Source organism: Linepithema humile, chromosome 5, assembly GCF_040581485.1.
Source record: "Linepithema humile isolate Giens D197 chromosome 5, Lhum_UNIL_v1.0, whole genome shotgun sequence".
Taxonomy (NCBI): domain Eukaryota; kingdom Metazoa; phylum Arthropoda; class Insecta; order Hymenoptera; family Formicidae; genus Linepithema; species Linepithema humile.
In genome coordinates, this window is record NC_090132.1 from 4,140,179 (window position 1) to 4,164,438 (window position 24,260).

General features: G+C 36.9%; 2 protein-coding genes across 4 annotated transcripts in view; one reads left to right on the forward strand and one right to left on the reverse strand.

Annotated features, from left to right (window-relative positions):
- The window catches only part of LOC105675373 (Cyclin-dependent kinase 4), a 135,308-nt gene that overhangs the window by 22,824 nt on the left and 88,224 nt on the right, over positions 1 to 24,260 (reverse strand). The gene's annotated exons all lie outside the window — the stretch shown is intronic.
- pwn (pawn) lies at positions 916 to 20,647 on the forward strand. Its single transcript, XM_012372460.2, has 16 exons — positions 916 to 2,362; positions 13,013 to 13,328; positions 13,673 to 14,011; positions 14,285 to 14,529; positions 14,684 to 15,553; positions 15,665 to 15,838; positions 16,023 to 16,218; positions 16,436 to 16,677; positions 16,767 to 16,894; positions 17,095 to 17,365; positions 17,814 to 18,030; positions 18,126 to 18,251; positions 18,347 to 18,429; positions 18,508 to 18,632; positions 19,001 to 19,243; positions 19,806 to 20,647. The coding sequence occupies exons 1-16, from the start codon at positions 2,305 to 2,307 to the stop codon at positions 19,911 to 19,913; spliced, it is 3,741 nt and encodes a 1,246-aa protein (XP_012227883.1). The 5' UTR covers positions 916 to 2,304; the 3' UTR covers positions 19,914 to 20,647.

Consider the following 24,260-nt stretch of genomic DNA (forward strand, 5'->3'; position numbering starts at 1 on the left):
AATTAGAAAAATCTGATAAAATTAAAACTATAATGATATAGTGATTGGAAATATATAATAATTTCATTTTACTATAATTTCTATTCAATTCTTAATTTAAATATATATTATATAACAATTATTTGAATGCCATAAGGAAGTAAAAAAAATAAAAGTTTGACGTCATCGATTGTTGATTTTTATGTAATCTACCTCATTCTGATAAAATGCATTACATATTTTTAATGCTTACCGAGCAAGATATACATTATGTAATAATTATCCAATTTATCATAATTCCAAAAGGCTTTTGCATGTTAAATGAGTAAAAACTAGGAAGTCACGAAAGACGTGGAAGAAACTAGGCAATCACGCTTAGTACTAAGCATGCAATTTGGCGTGAATTTAAATGCGAGTATTATTCCGTACAGCTTATGTTTTAGCCTTAGTTGAAAAATAATGACTTATAAATTTTTTAGTAATGATTACTTATGTACTAATCTTTTCCCTAATCTAAATTATAAAACGCTTATCGATAATTTGCAAAAAAAGATTTCAACCAAGATTTCTACTTCCGTTAGAAAACTTTGAAGTGGCCCGGAGGTCCGGTTTCTCTCATGTTTAAAACTCTTCTCTAAAAGAAATTACATCAGCATCTAACTGAAGATCAAAATTGTTTTTTAAACTAATAAGAGTATCCTGTCGGAGTTGAAAGGTTCTGTTTTGCTGCAGCTTTTCATTTCTGTTATCTCATCGCTGCGGAGGACTAACTGTCTCTTAATTTAGAAAACTGATACAACATGGACTACGGCCGAAAGGTGTACAGTATCGGGCGCAGGTAGACACGCTTCGCTGCAGAAAATGTTGGGAGAAAGAGAGAAAGACTCATGGTAGTGGGGAAAGGTCTGTTCTACAGTGCACGAATGGTGGTAGAGAGCCGGGTATGGTGGAAGTCAGCCACGAAGACGTGACGACGTACATACTCGGCAGTGTACAATGCACCATGGCGTAGCTATGGCATAGTTAAAGTGGGAGAGACCGTGTATGACCGTCCTCAGCTCGAGCCAGTCCCGTGTGAACGACCGTGAAGTGAATCTCGGATGGTGCACGTTTGGGACCTTGAGTCCTTGTCACGTCGGAGCCTCAGGATATTCAGCGACACCGACCAAGACACGAGCACCAATGCGCCTTTCAGTGATTGTCGGATTCTGACGGGATGAAAAATAACGGACATCGCTTTATCTTTCTGGGGAAAAAATTGTCTGGCCCAATCTCTTCGTGAATCTTGTTCGGCACAATGTGCTCTTCGCGTATGTCTGCGGTGGGAATCGAATCCGGAGAAAATTGTACCAAGGTGTTTCGAGTGTGAAGTGCAATATATCGAAAATCTATCACTTGAACGAAAATTAATTTGTTGATTGTGTTTTATAACAAACTGATAACGGCATCTAAAGTGAGAAAGTTACTGCATTCAAAAGTGAACTTATAAATATATGATATTTATAATCTCATATCGCAAAACATTGTGATTTTCATAAAAGATATTATATTCCAGTCGGAGAAATTATATTTAAATTTCTATACGATTTCACAACGGAATTAAAAAATTAACTGACACTTTTTGACTCATTCTTGTCAATTTGCTGCCAATAATTGTTGAAATTACTTTGTTGAATATATACATCTATTTGTTTTTTATTTAATTAATATTAAAAATTTTTATGTATTTTATAACTGTTACGTTTTATATTGAAAGACTTTAAAGTTTGTTCGAAAATCAGAAAAAAATCATTTATGAAAAATTCTGAGAAACGATAAAACGAGGCAGTTGACAATAAAACGACAAGATAAAGCGTACCTCACGATAAGCGAGAGAATAGAGCCAACTGCATGAGACGGACTTAAGGCTCTTCATATTAAATTAAAGCCCGGTGCGGCGCAGTGGCCGAAAACCTGACGTGTACACCGGTCTGATCCGCCGCCAAGTAGGTCAACCGGCGTGCGCGAGAGTGCGAGACTGAGTAAGAGAAAAAAAAACAGGAACAAGAGGAAGGACAAGCGAGAGGGGAAAGAGGAGAGAAAAGAAGGAATGGCATGCCACAGGCAGCGCCCGTGAAGTCGGCTCTCCTGATGTCCAGCAGCGGCTCGCCGTAGACTTATAATACAAAATGGCGAACATTAATAAACACCACGAATTATTTCGAATCGACGACGACCGGTTCGGGCACGCGAAATCCTGAAGAAAGGTCTACGCGATATTGCGCTCCTGACATCCTAGTATCCCAGATTGTGCAGAGAGCGGAGTTGCGATAGCAATTGGCGATCATGGCGAGCTTCATTGGATCGACGGTCCTCGTGACCTTGACGATCCTTACATTATTGGGTAAGTACGGAAAAGGTTGGGATAGGGTAGTAAGCCACGATAACGGGAGAGACGAGACTATTAGATAAGGGACTTCTATTAAACGCTTTCTGATGAGTTTCTAAATTCCATTGAAATTTATGAAAGAAGTTTAACTATAAAAATTAAATGTTTGAAAAACTATTACATTTTCATCAAAACGCATTTTGATTATGTCAATAATGTAATAGTATGGAAAATTCAGCGAAGGCTGTGATGTTTAATGAAGCACAAGTTGAATCTAGAAATTTTTTAAGTTTAATAAATATACGACATTTATAAAGATAATAAAAAATAAAAGTATAAATGATTGAAAATAAAACTTTTAGATTCAAGCTGAGCAGGCGATCTCTGCACACATATACTTAAATATAATTTATGAATGATATATAAAGATTCACGCGGTGGAGATGTCAACGATCGCAGTGTGATACCATCGCGGTGACATTAATGCCAAGCTTAAGATATTCCCGCGTCGCAGTTTGGGCGCGAGATAATTAGTAACTTGCAGAAAAACGCAAGTATCTGGAACCTGTCCGATAGGTTTATAAGCAAGCAACGTGTCGGCATGCTCGAAACCGGTATCTTGACCTCCACCGAAAATTTCAACAGGTTCAAGAACGCAGAAGCGACGCTTCGTCAAATGCACGTGGTTATTAAGCAATTCAGGAATATTTACCCACTTTTCTGTCGAGAATTGTTAAATTGTTTCTCTCTGTTTATTTGCAGACAATTGAACGTAAGCCATAAAGATTTTAATAATTATAATTATGTATAATATAACGAACGTTGTTGCCCATTATTTTGAACAAACGTGAAAAATTTATGCGAGTGACGCGGATGCATAAGTAGATGTGCATCCGGTTTCGTTGAAGTGTATGCGTCAGTGTTACCTGAAGAGATAAGTGCTTTAGTATGCTGTTTATAGTCGTGCTACGTCTGGTTTCAATTCTACATGAATCGTAAAATCAGGATTATAAATAGATTCTGTAGAACATAGACGCAATTAGAAAATATATTCGATAATATGAACGATTAACTACAGAGTACGCATAGAAAAATAAAGATTTAAAATAATTAATTAAACCGAAATAAATTATTTTCTTGTTAACATCGTGAAAATAATTATACATAAAAAAGAATATGCTATAAAGCATTAAAATCATTTAAAAGATTAAAAACATTTTAAAATATTTAAAAAAATATATTTTAAAAAATTTACAATAATAATCTTGAATATATTTAAAAAATAAAAACAATTTTTACTTCTAAATCATATAATTAAATATTTTAGTTTACTTATATGAAAATAAAAAAATAATAATATTAATTAAATATATTTAAAGACATTCTAATAAAAATTATTATATTGTTTGCGCGCGCGCGCGCGCGTTCTTATCGCTCAAATTTAAGTTTTCTAATTATTAACAAAACATTTAGATAAATTAAATCGTTTTATTACGACTACATTACAAATGTATCCGTTTGTCGTCGCAGGAGAAAGCTGTGAGCATGACACACGCTTACGTTCAAGCACACAGTTGTCTGTTGGAGATTTTCACATCTCAGATTAAAAAGCTGACGTTACGAAATGCGCACATGCATACGTGATTCGTCAATACGGTTTTAAGGCCCGCATAAAACTGTAGGAATTGAACAAGTAATTCAACGTGGCTCACATTTTTTCTATTTACGCCACCATCTGCTTCTAAAACGAGCAAGACAATCTGAAAGACGTGTGTAACATTCTTTCTTTGCAATGTACTATTTATACGAAACGTGTGCTTTACACAAGTGTGTAATATGTAAGCTGCCTTGTTTAAAGTTTCTAAATAAATTTTTACAGAAATAGACACCGTTTTCCATGTTACTTCTATCATTAATGATTGCAAAAATTCGTGTAGTTCTCAACACTTTTTTTTTTAATTTTATTGCCTATAATATTGTTCAATTTGCTAGGTGTATATGTAAAACAGTTTATTAAATTCAGTCATTGATCTCGTTGAAAGTTCGTTGAAAGTTATTTAATTGATGTAAAATTTCACGAATTTAACATTATACGCTTTTCGGTATTCGTTCTATGTTGTGAACCATCGGAATTATGCCGTTAATATAGTTTGCTCATATATTTCGCTAATATATTTTTCCTCATTTGTGTCGCTTCGACGCATTATGTAATTAACAACGATTTATGATATAAAGATTAATTCTAAATGTTAAAATTGTTTTAATTGTAAAAACCAACGCGTATTGCGCGCTGTACTTTTGTATGTTTAATATTTATGTCACGCGATGGTGTAAGCATTTCTTTTCGTCGGTGAAAGACTCATCGATTGACGCGTCACTCGCGCAGCTTTCGTGGATTCTGTCGCCGTTATACGGGGCTTCCCACTTGCGCAAGGAGAGATATTTGCATGAAGCCACTAACGTCATCGCAAACGTGCGCGCAGGAGCAACGACACCGCGGAGAGTATCCGGTATAGAGTTTCATCACTCCCTGACTTTCGCCCAACCGCACCAACCGTGAAAGTGTCATGAAATTGCTACGTGTTCAAAACTACGTAGAACAGAAACGAGACTATTTCATCCTCCCAGAAACTCGTTACTTTAAAAACCTACGAAATATTCGTTTCTATTACGAATTGCCGGAAACGAAAATCGAAAGTAGATGAGATCTTCAGATTTTAGGCTAGCATTTTTCATACGAAATGGAAAGACGAATTATAATACTTGAAACATGAAAGCGGAATGATCCGATTCATAAAAATAATCCGATAAGGAATTTATGAAAAAAAAAAATGTTGAACGCATCGAAATGCTGCAATTTAAACTTTTGCCAATAATTTCACATACATTTTCTCGTAATTTGTGAATTACATGGCTGTGCGGAATCGCGTGCGCTCTCATCACATGTCACTGACTACCAGCTGTTATAAAACAATCCATGCTCTTTTGAGGTGTTGTCACTTTCACGCGATGTCAATCCTCGTTTCGCGCGCGTTCGGTATTTTGCAATACCGCATCGACAAATTACACCAGGTGGATACGAAATATCGCATTTCGCCAGCGAAAAGAATAAATATTGGGCTGGAATGGGATACCGTTAAGTCTGCCGTTACCGCCTCGAGAGACGGCGCATAGCTCGGTATACGCGTCCCCGCGGATAACCCCTGTCAGGTTTCTTACCTGTTCTTTTAAGGCGTGTTAGACGAAGCTCAACGATTAGTCGATCTAAAAGTGGTCGAGAAAAACGGGATATCTGCAGAAAAAAAAAGAGTTAAACGCTTATTATTCTAAATATGTGAAAATGAAAAATCTCGGGCACCGACAGCGAGCTGAAAGAGCGTGACAATTGCGGCGCTCGAATTCGTTAGTTTCGCGCGGCGCAAACAATAGAGATGATTACTTGGGAGATTTTAGTGTAAGAATTATTCCGCGTGCGTTTTATGGGAAATTCGCCGGGGCCGTGCGAACCGGATCGATCTTCTGAATTAGACAGGACAGGTCGCAGACTCCCATGCTCAATCGGTCATGCTTCTCGAGGTCACCCGCGTGTTTAATCACGCTAATGTTGGTCTCGGGTCAGTATCGCCGATATCGCCGGTGGTAACAAGATTTCTGAGACCGGTAATATTTTTTTCACGTTCACCACCTCTCGCGACGGTCTCGCTGTGGCTCGAGGCGCGCTTCACCTCGCCGCGCAGTACGCGTTCCGTGTCCCTCGGAAATATGTGCCACCGCGAACGACTACTTTGTTTTCTGACATTCGGTTCTTTACACCAACTGCCATTTGTCATGCTAACTCTGGCAGCCTGCAGTTTCCACAACCGACTATGCGAACCTTATCTTTACAGTCCTGCTTATACATCTCGCCGTCGCCTTCTACTTATTAGCAACATCCGTTTTCTTGCAACGTTTATTACAAACGTGACTGCCGACACTTTAGCAAGGCACATAGAATTACATGGAACTCAATTTTAATCAACATGTAGTCAATCATGGAGCACTTGATGCAGACGCATGTATATTAAAGTATGTTTAAGCTTTGAAATATTTTTAGATAATATTGTCCTTGTATATAAAATTTAAAAAAAATCGCCACAATTAATGGAATATATATACAGAAAATGAAAATCCATTTTTGTCAAAGCGAGAGCAATGTAATTTCACGCAAGACACGCCTGCAAATTCCCTGCTTTTCTATTAGATTTTGTATCAAATACGAAATTACGCCGTTCTTGCTGCTCCTTGAGCAGTTTCAGCTCCCTATATTTGTAACGTCTTCAAAGCGAGCGATTCGACAAGAAATGCTCTGGAAGAAGTTAATTAGCGAAGTAAAAGTACCGTCGTTGTTGTGCTCGCCGCGCGTAGGTACTCTCTCATCTGGCCGCTAATTATTTCGAGTACGATTGCATGCGAGCGACGTTTCGTTCGTCTGGCCGAGGCGTGCCGCGAGATAGCCGCGAAGATGCAGAATATTCCTATTCCCGGGGCCGCCGCGAGAGCCTCAGCGAGACTGCATTCCGTTCGTTACGACGGCGGGCGCTTGCTATGCGATTCACCTACATTCTCACGGCTTCCCTGGCCGCTGCGGCTCGTATTCGAGAGATCGTAGTGGCCGTGAACTCCGTTACTTGTTTACGCGTAAAATGAAGAAACACGTAGAAACATTTTCCATTAATATGTGCCGATAAATAGCACTTGATTGCATCGAACGGAATGACCGGTTGCGATCTTAAAAAGACTTCATTGACACGAACTCGTCCCGATCAGTGTGTCAACGGGTCACTTCTATCATATTTCTTCACAGGAAAATCCGTGAAGAAATCCTACTTCGACATTCTTGATTAATTTTTCGATTTATTTTTTATGTATAATATTATGCAAAATTTATGGCAAAAAAGACTATGATATTACACGCTGAAAGAGCAAAAATATAGAGATTAAATTTTTTATATAAAAACAGTATTCCTTATAATATAAACGAAAAGTGAGCAGTCCGCTTTATTCCATGCAATATTATTATTAATACATACACAGAGAAATAACTGTACAAAAGCTATGTTTGTGAATACAAACGCGCGTGAGCACTATATTTCAATCAGAGAATTATGCTCTCCCGCGTATACATTACGCATCGCACCGATTGTCAGTTCCTGTATAATACAGTTCGCTGGCAATTATAGTGTATTATTCTGTTACGTGAAATGTCCCACTATCGCGAGCGTTAGGCTTGCGGTTTTAGTTGCATCTAGAGTTACGGCGCAAACCCACATAGTTCGTAACATTCATATATTATGCTGCATACATGATGCCATCGAGAAGGTACCGTGAGAATGTAGGTAAATTGTATAGCTGTCGCTACATTGAGAATGTCCCGTAAAGTCTCTGATAACTTTTATCACTGCGCGGAGGAATAGAGAGCGCGCCGTAAACTATATGCTAGCAAATTTTTGTCGGCATCGAAACGTCGCAGTAAAAACGAAACGGTAAAAGGACTGCTTTCGTCACGCGTCTATTTCCGTATTTTTCTCTCTTCATAAAGATACGTAATATCCGCGTGATCCAATAAATCGTGTTTACTCACGTCAATTTAATTAAGTTATATCAATTAAGAAAACGCGATGAGAATCAAAAAAGGAAGCTCCGAAGCCACTTGCGATACAATCGGCGCAATTATTAGTCCTTATTACAAGATTTTATCAAGAAGTCCAACAGAACGTTTCAACTCGTAATATCTGTTAAAATTATCATCTCCAAATACAAACTTTATAGAGCTTTAAAATGTAAAGAAACAAGTCGATCTACGTGCAAACAATAATTTTATGCATGCGATTTTGTACGCACTGCGACTTGTTTTTAGAGAACAAATAACGATATCGCTTCGAGAAACAACTTGCTCTAACAGTAAGAGTTAATTTAGCGCGCATCGCTTCAATCATAAGTCGTAACCTGGCATTACCGCAGTTGTTCCATCATTCTTTCGTATCAGCCTGCGTTGTTGCGATTTAATTACGATAACAGTGTATTGTGCGCGTCGGAATTGCGTATCGCAATGGAAAAACCCACATTGGGTGCGCGTTGAACTCGCTATTCGCACCTACCCTAATCGCGCATGTAAAAGGGCATCGCGTTCGAAATCGCAACGTGTCGTGCGCTCCTTAATGACTAATTAGGGATATAAAATGCGCGGAAGCGAGACCGGCGCGAGAGTGTTCGCGAACTAACCGCAGCGAGCCGATTCGCGAAGGCACAAATGTGCTTTTTACCTGAACGATCGGCACCTTCGCTAATGAATAATTAATAGTCAACGCTGGCGGCGACCAGCGATGCGAACGACTCGAATCGCATAACGTGATCTGGATCACATGTTTGTAGGAACATTAAAGTTCTTGTTCCAGAGGCATCTCGACGGGACGAGACTGAGCATCCTATTATTTTGTCGCACCGTGGGGATAATGATTGCGTTTTATTAATATCGATTTTTGCAACGTAACAATTTTTTGCGATCGTAATGCTACTTTCGTGCCGTGTTTTCTCGAATTAATGTATCTCGTTAACGATTCAGTAACATAACATTATTTGATATTGATTAATTTTTTAGGATCAATTGCACTTTTAACGTTTATTAATTATCTTGGCGATTCAGAAATTTTTGCTGTCGTTAAGACAATAATTACAATACTTGTAATTATTGGAAGCAATATATATTAGCGTGTTTTTTGCGGTTTAAATTGTCTCTTGTAATTTCCATTTTTCTTATTAGAATATAATTGAACGGTTAAGAATACATCGCAGAGATACATAGTTAATCTTGATTTCGTACTGTCGATTCATAGCATGCTATTGTCGTCGACGGTGAAAGCCGCAAGAAGAGGGAAAGGCTCGTGAAAAAAAATAGTCCTCTAATATGCACACTTTCTACACAATAGTACTGGATGCATCTTAACGAGCGACGAGCATATCGCCGGATGTGGGAATATTTAAATGGACATGTATGTTATACGCGAGATAAACGCGATTAATCATTTTGGCCGATATTCCGTATTTATGGATCCGATATTCAGGTCAGCCATCGCTATTATCGAACTATCGTGATCTATGCGGCGCGTCGTTTTAGTTTCACTTAAATTGCTTCGCGCATCAGTGCACCTGCGTGAAGATAAGCCATTGTCCTTACATTCGATACGTGTACGAAATGTAAGCCAACAATCAGTATCGTTAAGAGATCGTACTATCTAAGAAATACAAGAGCGTAAAACACACTTTAACGAAAAATATGTCCGTAAAAATTAAAAATATACGAATAAATAAACTTTATTGTCAAGATTGTATCATAAGCTTAGACCGAAATAAAGTTTCAGTTCGGTTACGGTAATAATTGTTCCGGTTTTGGTTTCGATTTCTTGCCTAAAGAAGAAAACCGGAACCGTTTAAATTGCGGTACTTTCCAATTACAGTTACAAGTCTTTTAAAGTTCCTTTTCTAATTTTTTCCTCTTTTCATTTAATGTAATTGTTTATTTATGCTCTCTTTTCTTATACTTTCTATATATCAGAAATTTCTATATATGCCAATGTTGATTTTAAATACAATTTTTAATTTTTAATTATGTATGTATTAATTTTTTGGGGGAGGGGAAATTACAGAATTTTGAGTTATATTTCTTGATTCTACAAAAGATAGGGACATAACACACAGCTGTTAAATCTGCACATTTATTTAATATTTTGCTATTTGTGCTAACGCGCGTGAATAAAAGCTTCGTTACATGAAACGGAAACATTGTGCAATTTTTCTGTAAAAGGAGTATAATTAAGGAATGAAAAAGACTGAGCGTTGCTTACATTCTATTCATTTTCACCCTCTTTGGTACTTCCACTCTTTAATTATGACATTAAGGGAGCAAAGTCAGGGGAATTGCGAGACAGCCAGACGTTTCATTTGCAGTGCAATTCTGTGTGAACAGATAACCGTGTTACGATAATATTAAACGCGTTATCATCAATCATATGGGAAGGATCTCACGGAAAGGATCCATTTTACCCTTTTGTGTAATATATCTGTTATATATCTATGAACGTTATTGTTCGTCCCTTTGATTAAATATTAGACTTTCGTTATTTTTTCATCTTTTTTTGTAGATTTATACATATTATAAACAACATATTAAATTATATACATATTAATTATGCTAATTACACTATGTTGTATAAATTTTATTCGAGTATAAAAAATAAAGATAAGAATTCTTTTCTAAAAAACGTTTCGTAAATAAAACTAGCGTTATAACAGCGTTATAACTAGCGTGCATAACAGTTTCTATTTTTTTTTTACACATTTATGACAATTCTTTTATCTTTTTGCGTTTTTCCCGTTGTCTGCAAGATTCGCATCTCTAATACGGAATTTTGCAAACCGTCGACAACAGGTGCGATCCAGTCACAGCATCTTCGCAAGTACCGTAGAAATGTTTTTTGTTGCATCTATCGCACTATGGCGAAGCTGAAACTCGGCTGCAGTAAAGCATGCAGTACACGAATTACATTTTAAATAGCTTATATAAGCTTTTCCAAAAGTCTAATAAAATTAGCGACGTCTCTCTATCTTCCGACATCTCAAATTATCTCGAGATGCTTCAATGTCGACGTTATAATGATAAAATAAATCGAACTATTTATGCGGCTGGAAGCAATTGACAACGGTAAAGCAATCACTAAAGTCACGTAAAGTTTGCTTGATCTTTAAACGACATCGATTTTGCTTTCTTCGTCTCAGCAAAAAAGTTACCACGAGACAAGTGGCTGGCCGCAATAACTACTTCCGTCTATTGCCCGATTGGCTTTCTTATCAAGAAGGATCTCAAGAAGATCGGCTACGATTCGACGTGTCGATCGAAGACGACACGCGCTCGATCGACGATGTCAATGAACCTTTTTACCTTCGAACGAAAGGCACAAGGTGCCTTCGTCGAGATACGACGACAGGAGGCGAGGTGAACAGAGGCCGAGGAGGTGAACAGAAAGCGCAGTCGTAATTTCATACCCGTCACGTCCACGATTGGTCAAACCACTCGATACCAGCCTCGAGAATGTCAACCGCCGCTCGAGTACCGTTCGCTTCAACGGCGGATCAACTGTGGAGTTCGCCGGACTTTTTTATCCGTAGTGAATCGCCATGCCCATTGAACCACCCTTTCGCGAGAATCGCTTAGATCACCTGATCAGTCGATGGTAGGATCGCGGTGCAGGTTCTGATTGTCTCGAAGATTCTCGCTCGCTCGCGCGACATTTAAAGACATATGTTAGAGAATTTTGCTTGACTCTGTGTGGCAAAATGATATTTTCTCTATCTATTTTTTAAATGTTTTATTAGAGATATCCTTTTTCGGTTTTATAAATAACTATCACAAGTTGTATCACTATATGATATGTAATAAACGTTTTTTTATTATTTTTTAATTCAGAATAATAATATATTAATAAATAGTGATATAAAATATTAATTTTTTTTACATTTTAATCCAAAATGAACTTATTTGTTAACCGGAATTCCCACTAGACAATACAAAATTTATTAAGTAGCAAAAATGATTGTATGTTAATTTGTCTTTTTTATTTGCCACACATTTTCTTAAAGCTTTTCACATAAAATTTCCCAAGTTATTATCGCAAAGTTATGCAAATTTTATAAAAATAATTCTGTACAAGATAACACTCTTGCTATGCAATTTAATTTGTCGAGGAAGCGAGGCGATATTTACGATACGACAAGGTTACTGGAAAGGTTACAGTATTTTTCGCTACCTCGATACAAAGGGTCATTTCGCGTATCTACAGCATCGTGCGAATTTAGCAGTTTCTTCCGGAATGGAGAACCCTGCACGTGTTTCTCCCTTAGTAGGGTCGCGGTGCGAATCAGCGATACCGTAAAGTACGTACCTTTCCAGAGTGTACCGTTTGAGCGCGAAGTTATTTCATCTGCGTCTCGATTAAGCGCACGAGATCTTTCTCACGCGAGTATGGCAGGGCTAATTATGCCCTAATGACGATATAATTATATATTTTTGCGTCGCGGAATAAGGAAACGGCCATTGCAATTAGCACGTTTTTTTTTACCCGTCACAACAATCGCCGCTTTTCTCGTAACAGTCATTTGCCTAGCCCTTTTATTTTCCGCACGCCAGCCCTGAAGCGCAATCAGCTTTGTACAAACAGGAGCGTTTATGCGATATCACGGAAAGGGTTCATCGACCTTTTCTCGCTAGATATTATTATACACCGCGAGTTCCTCGAGCATGGAGAATATTTCTTATATGACCATAGTCCTAATAGTCTCCACTTCAGTGGTTTACCGTTTTAATATTCGCGTTAAGTATCAGCATACATTATATTTGGGTTTATCGCCCTTACTTATGAAGTCTATAATATAGTGAAACTGATCCCTATCAAATTATAAATTTAATTAACGATAAAAAATGTAAATTTTACTCTGCATTATTAATTAAAATAATGTTTTTCTCTACAATAGATTACAATATACTCTACGATGAATATTCCACCTTCTTTCATCTTCTAAAAAATTTAGGCGGAGCTTGCAGAAAAATTGACACTAGCTTTCGTTTGCTTGCAGGAGTGTCGGCCATACAGAACGATAAAACGTCCTCTCAAGTGTCTCGAGAAAATATCGTATTGAGCGCCAGCGCTTACACTGGACCCGAAAAAACATCCAGCGGACGGCAACTGGACGAGTCCTTGACTTTCCAAAGGACCGTGCCGGCATTCCAGCTGGAAAGCTCGAAGAGCGTTAACAGTTACGAAAGAGAGGAGGATAGGTTCGCATTTCGAGATACGAATCGCGATGAGTCCGTCGACGAGCTGACGTCGTCAAAACACGTAGACCATATTGACGGTAATAACATCGAGGTGAAAGCCGGCGAATACTATCAGTAAGTGTCATTCCGTTTTTTATGGATGCTGTTAAAAGCGCGAATTACATAAAGAGCTATAAACTTAAATGAGTTCTTTTTATTAGCGGTATTCTGACACTCTGATGTAAACATTAAATGACATCATCAACGACGTGTACATCTATCTTGAAAATTTTAATCACCTCAATTTCTATTCCAGACACGCAATCGTCGCAAAATCAGAATTACATTTTATAAATAATTCCCTAAATAATATATCAACAATGTATCCGTATAAATCTTGATTAGTTCGCTTTAATTGCAATTCTAGATATGCAAAATCAAAGTGTAGAGCTTTCGCAATAATCTGTTATCATCAACAGCATAGCGCCCACTACTAGCGAATCAATGTCGGGGGAAGGACAAGGGGCTCCGCTGAGAGTAAATCTCCTGTCGGAGCCCCATCAGCTGGCTGGCGCGCCGAGGCAACGAGCACAGCATTCGCCAGTAACGGATCTGCAACGACGAGGCCGTCAAGAGATCCCCGGGATCTATAGCGAACACGCGCCGCCGCCGCCGATCCTGCAAACTGCCGCACCGGGTCATAGACAAGCGAATCCCGATGTACACGAGATTATTAGCAACATTGTCAAGTTCTTCAATGGCAACATTAATGTGGCTGCAAACACTGTCAGGCCATTAAGGCCGATACAACCAACAAGGTATAAAGAAACTTTTAACACTTATATATGTGTGTATATGTGATGTATTAATTGATAAATGACACGAAATATTTAATAATTTTTTAAATAAAGACTGCATTTGTTACATAAATCATCGACGATTGATAAATATTTCAATAAAAATAATATAAGAAATATATTTCTTCCGCGGCATAAAAAAGATAAAAATGAATATCGCGTTGAATATGCTAATTATTTTCTGAATGAAGATTCAGTCATGTGTAGCTCTTATTATTAACAATTACGTTGCAGGATCAACAATAGAGGGCCGCCCAGAATCTCAGATGTGCCGCCGTTACCGTCGGACTTCGACACTCCCGGTATGAATCCGCCACCGCCGCCGCCATCGTCGCATCCTTATCCGTTCGAGAAGCCCCCTGCACCTGACAGACCATTATTGAATCAGTTGCCGCCGGAAAGACCCGTTAGACCCTTCATCAGCGGAGTGCCACTACCAGAACAAGTCGTGCCGCCTTGGAGTCGGGATCCTGCTCATAGTACGTCGTACATTTTCCGTAAATAATTGCCTACCTAATTAATTCTTCATTTTGCACGGATGCTTTAACATAACGGCGGATGAGTATAGCGAGCGTGTAGGATTTTTTCGTAGTTATAACATATAGTTTTTATCTCGCATCTTTGTTCTTAAAGCTGGTAATAGGCGACCGCCCCCGCCTTACAAATCCTCGCCGCCGCCGCTGGATTCCATCTTCCATCGCGATAAGAATCTCTCGACGACGGAGAACGCGCAGTACGATTTGAAACCGGAATCCGAAACACCCCAGGAGAGCTCCACGATAAAGAAAGATGCTAGTCACCAAGGAACACTTATCAATGATGACGATACTAAGAATTATACGAGCAATTCTAGCGCCGACAAGGATCGAGTCGAAGCCACAGCGGCGACCGATGACTCAGCTATACGGAACACAACAAAGAAACCTGAATCTGAGGAGTCCACGAAGAAGCATATTATAATTCACAAGTACCATACACCTTCGAAGGAGACCAAGATCAACGGCGAGGAGACATTAATCCTCGGTGTTGCTGCGGATTACGTCACTCCGACTCACATTACGCATCATTCGGAATCCTCGAAGATAGAAACGCCGTCGAACAGTCAAAGTCAAGTCAAAGTTACGAAATCCTCGAAAAATGACGAGAAAACAACCGCGACTGTCAAGGGGGAAAAACCGACCGAAAAAACCACCTCGATCGTCTCGAAAACGACCACGAAGACCTTCTCAACCAGCACTTTAAACATCGAGACTAGTTCGTCCGTCCAAGTGATCGAATCTACACCGACGAAAGTTATTTTAAAACCGACTTCGATTTCCACGGAATCGAGCGCTGATACCAAATCCGGCATAAATTTGGAGCCTAGCAGTGCATCAGATATGGAACATACGGAACTAATATCCAGCGTCTCGACGCCGACCGACGGTCTCCCTTCGAGTTATTCGAAGAGCACGGCTACGATAGAGAAAAGCGCTATTCATCCTACAACTTCGAAAAATACAGGTACGTCAAAACTATGCAATATGTAATTTTCATATATATATATAAAATTCTGTCATTATTTATTATTTATATAGTGTTATCTAATAATACAATAATTTGCAATTGTAATAGCATCGACGGAACGTTATCGACCACGACCTGGGATTGTTCTGGATGACACGCTGGATTACACTGGAGCGCAAGGATTGCCGAGTCAGAGGCCTTACGCACCCTCGAGGCATCCATCTCCCGGTGACGTCTTTGATGTCACTGTTTCGGCAATTCAGGGCCCCGGAGGGAGTACCGGTAATTTTTTCAACGTATCCCAACTCACTTATTTAACTACATTTGCATTTTTCGCGCAGCGTGTAGAAGGGAAGTGTGCGCGTTGTATTTTTTATAATTTTTGCAGAATCCAAACATTTTCATAGATAAATTAAAATTTTTTTAAGCTTAATCGATACTTGATGATTATTTTATTTCAATCTAGGGGACAGCGTTAGAGTATCTCTCAACTCGGGTGGCGATGTTATATTAACTAGCGCTGTCGGGGGACAAGGTTTCGTAAGTATTGATGGAAAAAGGACGTATCTGAATTTATTCGATAACACGGATCGAACACCTGCACCCACCCATGTACAACCGCAGCCAACTAGAACCCAACCGCCGCCCATCGTCGGTACTGGGTAAGTGTTGTTTTCACAATTTCAAAGCTAAACTAAGTTTTTGTTTTAAATAAAAAATATACGTTATTATTGTCGGATAATAGTCTTGTTAATGAATATAAATTGATATTTTAATTAAGTTTTCTTTGCGTTTCGAGAAAAAATTTTATCTTGATAAGAGAAACAACTTATTGTTAGTCAAATAAATGTCACACTGAGATTTCTGTCCCTTGTAAAGTCTTGCCATTCCGCAACCGGAGTCCCCTGTCGCTACTTCACGTCCAAATGGACCGAATCGGAGGCAGCCACCGTTATATCGAAGACCGACACATCCACCTGTCAGAATAGACACTTGCATCGTGGGCGACACAAGTACTTGCGACGCAAGTCAACACGAGGCTTGTGCCACCGTTCAAGGGGTCTCGGCTTGTCACTGCAAGCCAGGATATGCGAGACTTCAGCATTCGTTACCGTGCAAACGTGAGTAAACGATTGAAGATTAAAAGACACAAGATTGAGACTCGATTGAGATTATGATCTACGATTTACACTCGATATTCTTTTTTCAGGAATCGTCAGCATCGTTGTGTCAATCCGAGTCGACAAGTTTTACGACAAGAAAGTCGTGTGGGATCGGGAATTGGCTGACAGGGATTCAGATTCTTATCAGGCTCTCGCTTATGAGGCGAATAGAGCTGTGAGTCTAAATTACTTGCTTCAAATTATTATTTGAGCTATGTAGTTTACTTTACATTTTATTTTAACAAATTATATATCTGAACTAAATTAAATTTCTTAAATATTTTATGTATTTCCTTCTAATGTTGTATTTTTTTTCTTCAATTTATTATTATCGTTATTTGTTGTATATAATTTTATTACTTAATTTTTGTGTAGGTTGAGTCTGCTATGTCCATGACACCATTTTCGGATGAGTACATGGGATCGTTAATAAATAACGTTTATCAAGGAGACGTGAGCCAAGGACAGGGTGGAGTTTTTGTAAATGCAACTTTGAAGCTGACCTACGAACCGAGAACAATTAGGCCAAGTTTAGCCGGTGAGCTCCAAAGACATCTATTAGGTGTTATTCATAGAAGAAACAACAACATTGGAAATAGTGCTTTATACGTGGACAGCCCAGCTGGATCAATATCGAACTTACAAGGTAATAATCATTAAGTAATCAGTAATTATAATTGGTATATACCGCTATAATTAATTATTAATAATAATATTAATAATTATCATTATTTAGCGGTGTTTTGTTTTTTTGAATAGCTCATTCAATTTGAAGCATAATATCAAATGTAAATATTGATCGAATAATTTGTAATAATAAATTGAAAATAAATAAAAGAAAGTACGGTATATTAAAAATAAATACGCATAATATTTAGAAAACTTAACTTAATTAGAATATAAATTACTAAAACAAAATTTGAAGTAAGCTATACAGCTCAAAGAATTCAAAATGTAATATCAAAGATGATGTAGAAAGAGCGTAATATATAAAAAATAAATATTCTATTGAGAAATATTGACCTAACAGTTTGTAATATAAATAAACAGTTAGAAATAAAAATTTAAAACATAAAGAGTCTCTAAATTTGCAGATTTGGATGAATGCGCTTCATCGGAGTTGAATGATTGTCATTCATCCGCTAGTTGTGCAAATTCTTTCGGCGGTTTTATGTGCTCCTGCAATCTAGGATTGAAAGATCCTCACAAGGACGATCTTAACGAATCGGGAAGAACGTGCTTGTCGTGTCCTTCAACTTATTGCAATAATCGTGGCACCTGCTCCTATCAAGGGGATCAGATGCAGTGCGCGTAAGTAAACGCGATCGCGCAAATTGTCACAATTTTTACTGAATTTTTACTGCGCAATTTTTACTGAATGCATTACAAATTTTTGATATTTTTAGATGCACCGGCAATTACTACGGCGCGCAATGTGAAGTCGATGGTGAAGTCTTAGGTGTTGCTATAGGCGCATCTGTGGCTGCATTAATAATTATAGTGCTCACACTCATCTGCCTCGTTATGTGGAGGTAATTATCATAGGATTGAAAAAAGTAATTTTGCAATATGAATATTATTCTTGCATGTATTCATACATAAATTGAACTATACGTATTTTTTGCAGTCGGAAATGGTCTCGCGAACAAAAGTCTGCCGGTTCTCCGGTGTACGGTTATATTCAAGGTGGAATACCCGGTACTCTTCCAGGTAAAATCAATTAGTTAACTATAAGCCTAATTTCTTTTATACCAGAGACATAGTTCTAAAGGCATGAATAACTTACAGGAACTTTAGCAAGAGTCGGTTCTGTAGGCACTCTAGCGTCCGTAAAGCAAGGACCGCCGACGAATTTGCCGCCTTACATGTGGGCTCATTTTGGAGAACACATGGCTACAGCGAATGTTTATGCGGTATGTATCAATCTTACTATAATAAATATTCTATAATACACACTAAATATATGATGAAAATATTTCATCAAAAAATATTTTATTGGAGAAAAAAGTCACGCCATTGCTATTAAAATAGAAAAAGCAAAAAATAAAAGGTGAATTTTGACGTGCGTTTAAAATAAATATCATTATAAATATCATTACAGAAATATTGCTAAATGCAATATTTAATAATAATAATTAGCATATTTAATAATAATTGTTAGCAATAATTTTGTAGTTTCAAATTTTTTGATAATTTCTAAGCATAAACTTTTTGTTATTAAATATCTTTAATTTGGATTATTAATAATTTGAAATAATATCGGACATTTTATCACTAAAAGACTGAACCTATGGGTCCGACGCGACCAAGTTCGGCGATGTTTGGTTATCCACCTATGAGTATTCATGGAACGCTACCTCCGGTCCCATTGCCACGACTTCAGGCCCCACCACGGACGAGACAAAGACCACAGCCAGATCCGGATAGCTCGGATTCTGAGCCACAAGATAAGGACAGAGCCGACCTAATTCCTCAAAGCAGTGGCTTTCATGTGCCCAGACCAAAATCAAGATCCTCATTAGCAGTAAGTATTCATGAAATTACTAAGAGCACACTATATATTGCGGTAGTGTATAAATAAATTAAAAAATGTGAAAAATTAATTTCTCTAAAATTAAATATTTAATTACGGAGATCACAAAATGGCTTTAAAATTTATTTCCGCGAAATTCAATCCATTTAACAGTATAACAGAACACTGAACATAAAAGAAAATTTACTTTGATATGTTTTAATTTCAAGTAAAAAGATTTATTTTTAATCCTCTCGTAAATTAATTAAAAGATAGAAATGAAGATAGAAAGAAATTTAATAATTATAAGGCCAATCCTCGATTCCGAAAATTAAGAATTAATAATTCCATAAAAAATAAATCTCGATCAATACTTTTGAAATTACCTATTTTTATGAATTCTTTGTTTTTTCTTCCTTTGGTTTTTACTTCTAACATAATTTAAATTCTTCCATTTCAATATTTACCATTATTGTTCGATAAGATTAGTATGTAATGTATTTATAAGTAGAAACTAATTATTACATTGCCGAAAGTTATATAAAGTAGTTATATGTTAATTAATTTATTTCAGAATCAAAGTGGAATTTATAACGACGTGGAATACGACCAGGGTGATGTTCATCATTTATCGAAAAACAACATCCCGATGTCCACTTACAGACCGTACTACAGAACGTGAAATTCACAGCGCGAGAAGTAGCACACTCGCGCACGTGTGTCAAGGGACAACGCTAAATAACCCGTCGCAATATTTATCGTTTAAAGTGCTCAATAAATAGTGCATTACGACGTGCGGTGCTGCCGGTGCAAAGTAATCCCACGATAGAAGCCGTGGCTCTCGTTTCAGAGTCTGAGCAAACGAAACGTTCAGGACATATTTCGCAAATAGAGGAAGTAAGCTTAATCGCATCCGCACATATTAAACAGATTACATCTTTGCTCACTACAAAGTAACGATTCTTGTAACAGACCCGGTGTTCTTGCAGTCACGCGATCATATAGATCGATTCATTTTCAGCGTAATGGAGATATATTTACTATTCACTAGTTTTGTTATTCTGTAAAGTCCAAAAAATTACTTGTCAAATAGGTCTTATTAAGGCAAACGGTTGTTGCATCAATCGCACATATTCGACTATTTTTATTTACCACTTTGATTATTATTGTTAGCTCAATTCTTAGAGTAAGAATAATTTATAAACATGAATATTGACTGCATTTATTTTGATAAATTACGATTGTTAAGCAGAAACTAATTATGATGTTATGAATTTAGTACGAAATAATTTAATTTTTATATTAAGTAGTTTTAAAATTTAAACGATACGTTTAAAAAAAGATGTTTAATTATATTGTAGTTAATATGATTATAATTTATTAAAGTTTCTCTGAAAAAGACACAATCAAATCGAAGGACAGTGAATAATTATTTTCTAGCGCGAAGTATTATTACATTAACTCGTTAAGCAATCTGTGTAATTATATATTTTTCCAGATTGAATATAGAACGCGTACTTAAAGTTTAATCTAATTTTTATTTAAGCTCTCTAACTCACTAATATACGAGAACATACCAGAATTACAAAGCGCACGCTATGCGCGCGCCACTTTTTCTTGAAAATATAATATATTTTTAAATAAATTAGCCTTAAAAACAGGCTAGACTCTCCGTTCGATTCGATTCGACTTTACATGCTTTCGTAAAAATGAAAGTGTGTGAAAATTCAATCTGTTAATTTGACTATTTCAGCAACGATGGTGTGCCGCACGCTTCAAGCGCCATCGACCCGTACAACATGCACATATGTACATATCGACGTCAAAATAAAATATTTAATCGGGTGAACTTCCAACGAATGAACACTAGATATGTGCATACAGGTATAAGTAGGAGAGGTGAACAACCCCGATCGATTGTCCACCGGGGAAACTGTAGTTGACTGTTCGATGTTTCAAACATTTTACTTGTCAGCTTACGAGCGACAGTCAGGAGTTGCGAGAAATTTGTATGACAAGTTTTGCGCAAATATTTTTAAACAACATGAAAATATTTCACCAATATAAGTCGACAACTTCGAATCCGGTTATATATATCATATGTATATACATGTAAAATCAATTTTCGTGAAATGTCAATTAAAATTTTCTAATTAGTTCTTACTGAACTGCTACCGAAATGGCTAATTAATCTGTGTTAAATTTCTTCTAGAAATTATACACTCGGTTAATGCTAATAAAGTGAAGTTTGTATGCAGATAAAATTTTTTAATTAAAAGACGGCGATGGAAAGAGTAGGGCAGGGAAATAATTTTTCATATATTCCTGTCGGATCTCCTATGCACTTTTTTGAAATTTCTGTTCCGCGTACTTTGAACGCTTAATGGTGCAATTCTTTCAGCCTAAAGTAAAGTAGCCAGCAGGGAAATCTCACATGAATCATCGTCCCGGGGTATAATGCACTTCACTTTCCCTACATTTATTGCTCGATATTTTTCTAGATCGTTTCTCGCCAATTTTCATACGACCATAAAATAAAGTAATGAATATTATATATAAATTTCTCAAAGAGAGAAAAATGACTTCTAAGCTATTAATTCAAATGTTCACGAAAACGAAATTTAAATCCCGCACCTTATATCTACAATAAAGAATCAAAATTTGTCATTTCCCGCCATAGTTGGTTACGGAAAAAATAGAAAAATTCCATCAACATGCTGCGATCAACAAAAATTTAATCGTGTGAATAAAATCGTATAAAACATTACGCGTTCGAAAAATTCGAGATCCTTTGTAACAAGTTTGCGAATAAAATAAATTCATTTCTATTTCATTTCGACTGCGAACACTTGGTTGTACATTGCACATTCCTGCAGCGGTCTACATAAACGGAAATTGCTCATGTGTGCGTTTCGCAGAAAGAGAAGAGTGAAACATTACTTTCATTTTTCTTCACATCATTCGCGTGCTTCACATTCGACAATGTTGTGCTATTTTTACTGTGTTTAATGAAATGCAAGCATTAATGTTACGTTCAATTTGATTCAAACAAATAATAATAAATATTCTAAAATAATTATGTGATTCAGAATTTTAATAAAATGTTTCATCAATATAAAGTTTTTTTTTTAAATTTTTATCGAAAATATTGTAGAATAATTAAATTCTTGTTACTTGTTGATTTTTGTATATTACTTTCTTTGCGTCTCTCGTATTCATTTATTTCTACTTTTTATGATCGCGAGGATGTCGTTTAACCGCAGTTTGAATATGACATTCGTGACGTGCATGTTAGCTGGCGCATTTTTCGAGTTGTATGTGGAGCACGCTTGACGTTTCGAGCGGGACGATACGCCCCCAGGATAAATTACAAGTTTTATGGAAATAAACAGTGTGTCTGGACTGGAAGTATTGGATTTCTCTATACGGCGCCCGTGTCGTGCCGTTTATCGGACAGCAGACATTAGCAATAGCTGAAATCATGCGATAATGACGTAAATTGACAGGCAGCGAATATATTCTAACATTTAATTCATACTTTTTCCTTCAAGTGGGCGTTTATTAATAATACTACTTATAATGCAAATATATCCTTACACTTTTAGTAATTTTTATATATTTTTAATAAAATTTATTTTTTCTATTATTTTTGTACTTCACTTTTTTCTAGTTGAGTTTTTGCTAAAAAAATAAAATAAAATAACCGAAATGTCATTTTAAGAACTGATCTAAAATGCTACATAATTTATTATGACAAGCTTATTGTTAATTATGGGTTTGATATCCATTCTTTAAATTTTTTAAATTCTTTAAACAAAATTCATCCTCCTTGAGTATTCTTATTACGCGATTAGATATCATAAAACTGATAAAGCAGAGTAGCACAAAGTGCTTTCAGTAATCGTCGAGCTTTCGAAGTGCACTTAAGAGTACGGTGAGTTTTATGTTTTTCTTTTCTATCGAAGTATCCTGAGCGATATTTCTCGGAAGGGTAAAATAGATTTTCACTGTCATTACAAACTGTAACTCGATTAAAGTCCAGGCCGTTCGTGTCAAGGAAATCGCTCGGCCGCCGCGTCTTCTATTAACCTTGTTGGGGACGGACTGGGCGACAACCTTGCTTTGTAATTCCGTAACTCTATATTGCAACTCGATTCGTGCCAGTTGCTCGTCCGCCGCGGAATTAGCCATGGCTTTGGCCCGAATCTTGAATGTCTATTCAGCACCAAAACGGGAAAGTAAAGGTCTGATTCACATCCTTGCCAAATGCACCTGGATGCAGGAGATGCAGTTGTAAGGATAAGTTATAAGGAGCTTCTGCATGGATCGGAACATTAAAATCATTTCAACGATACAAATCTTATACAGATTGAGACTTTTGAGATTAAAGATAATAATATAGAATAAATCGTGATAACAAGACAAAAGGCAGAATAATTGATACAAAAATTAAAGCAGACATTTTTAGACATAAATATTTTTTTTCAAACTATTTCATTAAGAATTAAACTCTTGAAAATGATTGCGCTTTGTTCTCAGTTCTTGATTTTTTCATTAATTACTTTTTACAAATTATTAATATTTTCATTGTTTTATATACTGTAGAAGGTACTTTTGTTGGACGGAAATTAACTCGATTAACTTTGTTCGCGTCAGCTGGAACAATTAATATACATTAAAGGGATCGTAGAATTAGTGAAGGGATTTCAAACAATAGCGGTCGGTACTGATGACTAGCCCGTGTGTCAAGGAAATCCTCTCGGATTTTAACCTCTGCCTTTCTCTAATGTCAGATCTGGCTAAGCCTTGCGCTTTCCTGAGAAACCTTGGTCTCGTTCGTCAGCAATTAAATAAAACGTGATTTTTGCGAGCATGAAACGATACAGCTTTAAAGAAAATATATGTAAATTTAGTCGATTAACAAAAAAAAGTAACAAAAAACACTTCTGATTCGGAGAAAGTCTAGTCTTGACGCAACTTTCGTTTCTTTTCTAGTGCAAAATTTCGTGATTATTGTTTAAACTTTTCT